Below are 8,116 nucleotides of genomic sequence, written 5' to 3'. Positions count from 1 at the left end.
CACTAAGGGCATCCACGTGCTTCACATTCTTGGATGTCTGGGAGCAGGCGGAGGCGTAAGCTATGGAGACTGGTGGGGGACAGATGGGGAGCCACATCCTGTGCACCCCTTGTCCTCTAGTGCACTGAAATGGGGGCTGTGGGAGGGAAGCAAAGTCTCCGGGCTTTGCGATACCCAGCAGGTCTCCACCCACAACCAACCTGCTATCTTCCCTCCATTGGTGGCGGCCACGGCGTAGTATTCTCTAAGACAACTACAGGTGACTCCAGGCACCAGATAGTCTCCACACACCAAAAGGCTCTTGTTCAAGGTGGTAATACAGGCTGTGCTAGCCCAAGTCCGGTAGCCACCCTGACTTCAGGTCCTTACTGTCTGCTCCAGGGCAACTTAGCCCCCACAAGGGGTGAAGGCTGGCGAACACAGCTCTAGCCAGGCTATCCCACAGCAGGTTCTGTGTGCAGACAGGTCGCCACTTCCCCAACGTCCAAGCGGTTGGAGGAGGGGGCGAGCAGGGAGGCTCCTGCGTGGGCTGTCACCCCGGCTCTCTGCAAGCCTCCTCCCTTCAAGTTCTGGGCCAAGAGCTCAGCTGTCCTAGAGGGCCTGGGGAAGGGATAGGAGCTGGACCCCAGGGAGCTTAAATCCCAGCTTCCCCCAGGGCAGAGAAGGGAGCCTGAAGGTTCAGCCCAATTATTCCCCCTAGGGGTGCCTCCTTCCTACAGCTCTGAGATAATGGGAAGGGTTAAGGAACCACTTCTCACCTCTGCTTTTCTCCAAAGGATGATCACCCACCCCTCCTCGTCTGAAACCTCACAGCTGATTCTGCCTTGGAGGCAAAGGTCAGGGGGCAGGGCAATAGGTCAGGGGGCAGGACAATAGGAAAGGCCAGATAGAGGTGTCTCTGGAAGGGCAGGAGTCAGGGGTCATTCACCTCAGGTCTCTCTTAGGATGCACGAAGGTTTGTGTGGGCTACTCCAGCCTTCTTCAATATGCTATGCTCGTGGTTCTCAACCTTCCTAATGCTGTGACCCTTTAGTATGACTCCTCATGCTGCGGCGACCCCCATCATAAAATTAATTTTCATGGCTACTTCGTAACTGTAACTTTGCTACCGTTTACGAATCATGATGTGCAAAATATCTGACGTGTGGCCCCCCGTGAAAGGATTGGTAGACGACCCCCAGGGGTCGAGACTCACAGGACGAGAACCATGAGAGACTTCATCTTCCATTGCTCCCTGGCATGCAGAAGAGTGGCAGCAGGTATGGGAAGGTGGGGGACCCTCCTGGGAAGAACTGCTCCCACAACAGAGTGGGAGATGAAACCTGAGCCACCTAGCAATACCCTGGCTCCAGCTCCCTGACAGGGAAGTCACACGAATACACACTGCCTCACAGCTGGGCATAAACATGCCCAGGTGTGCACACTGGGGCATGCGCACAGGTCCTGGGTGGTAACAACCCTCCCGCCCAGCATAGCCTGAACCCGCCAGAACCAGGCTGGAGGGCTCAGCTGCCAGAACCTCAGGATTCACATCAGTTCTCCTGATTAACAATACAAGGTATGGCTCTATTTCCCTAGACAGGGTAACAAAAAAGACCCACGAGCAGTGTAGATGCATGCTGATTGCCAAAGGACCTCCCCCCCACCCCCAGGCCTTAAACACCAAACACCCCCTAGAGAACAGCCAACGAAGATTCTTTACAACAGCCTCAAGGCCTCCAGGATGTCAACCAGGTGCCTGGGACCAGACCTTACCCCAAGATGGACTAGGTGCCTCTGAAAGTATAAAGAGGTGACCGGGAAGGTAACTGTCTGGTGAAGTCCCTTTCTGCCACACCCCATTTCCAACACCAAAGACAGGGACCAGTCCATACCACCCCTGCAGCCAAGAGCAGGAGCTGGGGCATAGCTGCCGCCCAGGAGAAAGCTCACCCTAGGCTTTGGCAGGGGTGGGATCTGGGGAGGTGGCCCCTCCTCTTCGGAACAGACAGGCCCACAGCTAGGACCTTTACCCTACCCTCCAGCAAGCTGTGGATCCTAACCAAGATGTAAATGGGGCGCCAGAGGCTGAGATTTCACGTCTCCTGGAGAAGGAACGCTCAAAGTTACTGAGCCCTAACATGGTAGTGCGCCAGGGTCACTGGGTGGAGGGCAACCGTCCAGCTAGGACATCCGAGTTACAGCGAGACAGACGGAGAGAAAGTGAGGGGCAGAGAGGTTCCTCCCGCCACCGCCACCCCCCACCCCACCTCCTAAGGTAGCACAGCGAAGGCCGGTACGTACAGTGGTTTGAGCCATTCCAAAGCGGAGTCCGGAGTGGGGTGGAGTAGGGACCCGGGGCAGGGAGCCCCTTCTCCTGGAGCAAACAGGACCGGTTCTGGTTATAAAAGTCCACCACTAGGAAGGGGTTAGGGGCGGGGGCAAGCCCCCCGACTTCCACACTCTCGTACATCTCGCCCCGCGAAAGCTGGAGATCCAGGAGGGGAAGTCCTGCACAGGTTTCTCGTCACTCAGCCAGAGGCGCCATCCGTGCAAATCGGCTGGTGTGTATGTGGGGGGGCAAAGGGACAAGTCCCTTCGCCCCGACGGGCAGCCCCTCAGCGGGGCGCCCAGCCCACAATTGCCCGCGCCTAAGTCCGCAGGTCACTCCGCCGGTCCCAGGTGAAAAGCGGGAAGTTGTGCAGGTTGGAGGAGGAGGTCCCTCGGCGCTGGCGCTCGCTCGTAGGGAGCGCCCGGTGGCCCGAGAGCTCGAGGCTCCGGTGTCCCAGGCAGAGTCCAGCGGCTCCCCAAGTCCGCTGGCCCGGGGCGGGATCAGGGCGGAGACGGGGGTCACCGAGCACTTCCTTTTGCCGGCCGGGGCTCCCGGGCTTCTCCGTGGCTTAGATTCCGGGTGCGGGTGGGGGAACCCCCGTACGGCCCCGCCTCCGCTTGGCCCGGCGGCCGGCCGCTTGCTAAGACTCCCGTGTGCGCGCCACCACCCCCCAAGCCCGCGCGCCCCCTCTCTGGGATCCCAACCCCTAGCCTCCGCCCCGCCCCGGCCAGGCGCCGCCCCTGGCTTAACCCTTTCCCTGCGGGTCCCACTGCAGCGGGAGAGATGCAGGGAAGCGCGGGCCAGAAGGCTGCATGTGGACCACGAGTGGGGCAGCCTCAGAGAGGGAGCAGAGGCGGGAAATGCGCAGTGCATAGAACCTGGCTGGGTATGGATAGCAGGGTGCACCGGGAGGCTGGACCGATGGGTAGAGGGCATCCTCCCCCATCCCAGTTCCGGCTCCCAGCCTTCCTTGTGCTCCTGGTCAATCCCCTGCTGGACGATGCAGAGGCGGGGAGGTGGGGTGGTCCCGGTGTCCTCCCCCTAAACACGCCCCCCCACAAGCCCCTGCTTCATTTGCCTAATGCAATTCGGCTGAACTCTTGCTGAACTCGCCTGGCGGCACCTCACCTCCGGGTGACCCACCCACCGCTGCCCGTGACATCACCAGCTCGCCAACCCGCCCTCGGGGCTCGCCCACTGGCCCCCTTTTCGGTCCTGTCCGGCCCCAAACTCCGAGCACGCGGGCAGTAGGCATAGGACCCAGATGCAGGTGGCCCAGCGTTAGAACCACGAATGCAGCGTGCTGGGTGTCCCGGGTGTGACATTGTGCAGCTTGGGCGCTGTGTCGGAATGAGACATCCAGCTTGTGTCACTGTCTGTGACATCATGTGAGACTCCGGCTGGCGGCTCACCCGCCGGAATACGACGCGGCAGAACTGAGCTGTTAGCACAAACACAAGCGGGGAGCTCTCCTCCCACACTCTGCGTGCTTCCGGCGAACAAAGCTCCGCCCAGGGTGTCTCCCAACCCGGGAACCAGGATGGGCCAGCCCAGGACAGATAAAAGGAGACTTCCAGTTGAACCACTTCCTCCCTAGGACGACTGTTTCAGTAGAAGAAAGGCCTGCGTTAGGTAGGTCCCTAGAAAGAAGAGATACCCAGAGAAGACCAGGGTAACCTATTATCCATCATACAAGCCTGGTCTGCATGTTAACCTTCTATACATCCTATGTGAAGTCCAGAGGTCTGCATGCTTGCACTGTAACAAATGCGCTATCTCCTGCCCAAAGCTAACTTCTTTATAGAATGAGGTCATTCGGTTCTCACAACAACTCTAAGAACCTTTACAGACAGGCCTGTAGGTACACGACTATTATCCCAGCTATCTGGGAGACAAGAGGCAAATGGGTCACAAATCCAAAGCTAGTCTGGGCTACAGAATGAATCAACATTCTGGGCAACACTGTGAAAAGGTGTCTCAAATTTGTAAAAAATAAATAAATAAATACATAAATAAATAAAGAGCTTTGAGGGGGTGCTGGAGATGTTCCCAAGCTGTTAAAGCAGTATGCAGTACACACGCCTGTGACCCCAGCAGTGGAAGGTGGAGGCAGGAGAATCACAAGTTCTAGGGTCACCAGATAGTGGTGGCCCACTCTAATCCCAACACTTGGGAGGCAGAAGCAGGCAGATCTCTGAGTTCGAGATCAGCCTGGTCTGCAAAGAAAGTTCCAGGATAGTCAGGGCTACACAGAGAAACCCTGTCTGGAAAAACCAAAAAAGGGAAAAAAGAAAGAAGGAAAAAGGAAGGAAGGAAAGAGGGAACTCTCAGGGCTAGAGAGATGTCTCAGCGGTTAAGAGCATTGACTGCTTTTCCAGAGGTCCTGAGTTCAATTCCCAACAACCACATGGTGGCTCACAACCATCTGTAATGGGATCTGATGCCCTCTTCTGATGTGACTGAAGAGAGCAACAGTGTGTGTGTGTGTGTGTGTAATTAATATTTTTTTTAAAGATTTATTTTTTATTATAAATGAGTATAGGGGAGCTGTCTTCAGACACACCAGAAGAGGGCATCAGATTTCATTACGGGTGGTTGTGAGCCACCATGTGGTTGCTGGGATCTGAACTCATGACCTTCCGAAGAGCAGTCAGTGCTCTTGTCCACCGAGCCATCTCTCCAGCCCTGTAATTAATATTTTTAAAAAGAGGGAACTCTCAGCTACCAAAAGCTTATGTTCCTACCAGACCAGGCCAACTCAAGATCAATTTTATTTTTTGAGTGCCTTCTATATGGCTGTCCTGGTGAGCCTGCCCTTAAAAGACTTTATAAAATGACAGAAAATAGGCAAATAAATCCATCATAAATATCGGCAAGTGATAATATGACACAGACATATCTTAGGGGAAATTAAGTTCAAGGGTCAGTGGATAACTCAAGGCAGTGACCCAAAGAAAGCTGAAGTTCAGAGTAAAGCAGAGAGGAGGGCCAGTGAGTGGTGAGAGTAATGTGAAGGTCCCTACAGCCACAGATGGTGTGCTCACCCTACCGACTGGAAGAAGACCCTGAAGAGTAAAACTCCAAAGGAGGCCAGGCAGTGGTGGTGCATGCCTTTGATCCAAGCACTAGGGAGGAGGCAGAGGCAGGCGGCTCTCTGTGAGTTCAAGACCAGCCTAATCTACAGAATGAGTTCTGGGATAGCCAGGGTTACACTAAGAAACCCTGTCTCAAGAAACAAAAAAAGAAAACAGAAAGAAAGAAAAATCCACAGGAGAAGATACAAAACCAGCCTGGAGACTAGGCTAAAGCCAGCCCAGCCCAGATGGGCTTGTAGGCTTGAAGCCATGGGAAGATTAAGTAAGGCTGGATTCCACTATAGTGGAAAGACCTTTTCAGGTTATGAAGAATGAGTTAACAAGATGGCAAGAATGTCCAGTTAGAAGCCAGGCAGTAGTGGCGCACGCCTTTAATCCCAGCACTTGGGAGGCAGAGGCAGGCAGATTTCTGAGTTTGAGGCCAGCCTGGTCTACAGAGTGAGTTCCAGGACAGCCAGGGCTATACAGAGAAACCCTGTCTGGAAAAAAACAAGAAAGGGGTGGGGGGTGGGGGAGAAAGAAGGAAAAAGAAAGGAAGTAAAGAGGGAACTCTCAGGGCTAGAGAGATGGCTCAGCGGTTAAGAGCACTGACTGCTCTTCCAGAGGTCCTGAGTTCAATTCCCAGCAACCACATGGTGGCTCACAACCATCTGTAATGGGATCTGATGCCCTCTTGTGATGTGTCCAGTTGCAAGTTGCTATGGTAATCCAAGCCCCAAAGGTTGGCTTTGCCTAAGAAGTGGTAATAGAGGAGGAGGAGGATGAACTCACAGACATTTTAAAATCGCATCTCATTTACTGTATGCTATGTATGCTATGGCATGTGGGTGAATGTCAGAGGACAATTTTCAAAGGGTACAGTGATGTACCTTTAATCCCAGCATTTAGGAGGTAGATACTGATGGATCTCTGTAAGTTCCAGGCCAACTAGGGATATATGGTGGGACCCAAATAGAGGTAGGTAGGTAGGGGTGTATGTGTGTGTGTGTGTGTGTGTAGGGGGAAGCTGGAAAGAAAGATGGACAGTTGCCAGGCAGTGGTGGCATACGCCTTTAATCCCAGCACTTGGGAGGCAGAGGCAGGTCGACAGAGTGAGTTCCAGGATAGCCAGGGCTATTCAGAGAAACCCTGTCTCGAAAAAAAAAGATGGACAGTTAAGGTTAATGGCTACTCTTCCAAGAGGACCCTGGTTTTGATTCCCAGCACCTATTGGTGGCTCACAACTATTCCTAATTCCAGTTCTAGCAGATCCAATGTGTATAAGTACAAAATACCTACACATATAAAATAAAGTTAAATCTTTTTAAGAGAGGAAAAAGAGAGAGGAAGAACTTTCAAGAATTGGCTTTCTTTCATTGTGTGGGTCGCCAGGATCAAACCTAGATCATCAAGCTTGGTGGCAAGCGCCTTAGCCCAATCAGCCATCTCCCTGGCCCTCACAAGAAGTGTGAAAAATGGAGTCAGTGGTGGGGAGCTGGAGGGAGGGTAGGTAGTATCTGGTGCATAGCTCTTGGCTTCCTGAGACAGCAGAGAGTCTACAGACTGCAGGACAGAAGACGTTGGACTGGCAGGAGAGGCTTGCAAAAGGAGTGCTGGTGTCCAGGGCAAATGCGAGGTTTTGGCATAGCTGCCCTTCACATTTTTCTGCTCAGTGATGCAACTCCTGGCACCAGGGAGGTAGAAGACCCTGTGCTCACAGCTTCAAGATGCTAAGGGACCTGAGGCACTTGTCCCTCATAGTCAGGCAAAGATCTCCCAAATAACAAGTACTCAATATAGAAAGCGTCTAGAAGTAACTCCATGGCAGAGATAAGAGTTGTAGAACAGAGGGGAGGGGGGAGGGAGTGAGGGAGGAAGGGAAGAGACTGTGATGAGGATGGGAACATCTGAGAAGGATTCTGGGAAGAGTCCTCATTCAAGATCTCCGACTTTAAAAAAAAAAAAAAAACACAAAAGAAAATGGTCCCCTTGAAGGAAGAACAGGATTTCCAAAGCTAGACAGAAAAGCTGGGGTGAGATGTCTGCTCTGGCAGCCATGAGGTCGAGAAGCAGGTCAAGGAGGAACATGGTGTCCCCGGGGCCCGTGACAGGAGGGAGGGAGGACTGGAAGGCTCTGGCCTGCAGCAGGGGCTGGGAAGTACTGGGTGGCAGTGGCTGGCAGGCTGTGGCCTCATCCTGCTCAGTCACACCTCCCATCCCCAGCTCCCCCCAGGGTTTTATGCACAGCAAGCCCTTGGCAGGTGTGGGCTGAATCCTCATGGCTGCCACCACCACCACCTCCAGCCTTGTGCCAAGCAGGGCTCCCTCCTCTGCCCTAGGGACAGAGGGAAGGCATTAGGCCAGGTGCCAGACAGACATCGGGGCCTGATACAGGGCGGCCATCTCCAAGACAATACCCGGTCCTTCCTCCCCGCCCCCACTCTTCAAGGTGCTCGAAGCTATGGCAGGCCACAACCAGCAAGCGGGTCACAGCGGCCTCGCAGCAAGCAGCCTAGCAGAGACGGGCCAGAAGGGCAAAAAGATTCCGAGAAAGGTTGAGTGACCTGCCCAAGGTTGCATGGGCAGAGAGACTTGAAAGACTTCTTCTGGCTCTTGGAGCAAGTAGGGAAGCCGGTATCAGACTTCAGGCTGGATGGCATTTTCAGCAACTTGGGGTCCAGCTGGGCGGGGGTGGGGTGGGGTGGGGGTGGGGGCTGGATTACTAATGCTA

At 54.2% G+C, this 8,116-nt stretch overlaps 1 protein-coding gene across 7 annotated transcripts in view; it reads right to left on the bottom strand.

Moving 5' to 3' along the window:
- Window positions 1–8,116, bottom strand: part of Rara (retinoic acid receptor alpha) — a 46,370-nt gene that overhangs the window by 11,391 nt on the left and 26,863 nt on the right. The window contains exon 1 of one of the 7 annotated variants that reach the window (XM_031350890.1): window positions 2,284–2,949. The exons of the other annotated variants lie outside the window; for them this stretch is intronic. Coding sequence (XP_031206750.1) covers window positions 2,284–2,452 — 169 coding nt within the window. The 5' untranslated portion in view covers window positions 2,453–2,949. Of the gene's footprint in view, window positions 1–2,283; window positions 2,950–8,116 lie in introns of those variants that run through there. 7 annotated transcript variants of the gene reach the window in all.

Source organism: Mastomys coucha, unplaced genomic scaffold (assembly GCF_008632895.1).
Source record: "Mastomys coucha isolate ucsf_1 unplaced genomic scaffold, UCSF_Mcou_1 pScaffold5, whole genome shotgun sequence".
Taxonomy (NCBI): Eukaryota; Metazoa; Chordata; class Mammalia; order Rodentia; family Muridae; genus Mastomys; species Mastomys coucha.
This window is presented reverse-complemented; position numbering and strand designations above follow the sequence as displayed.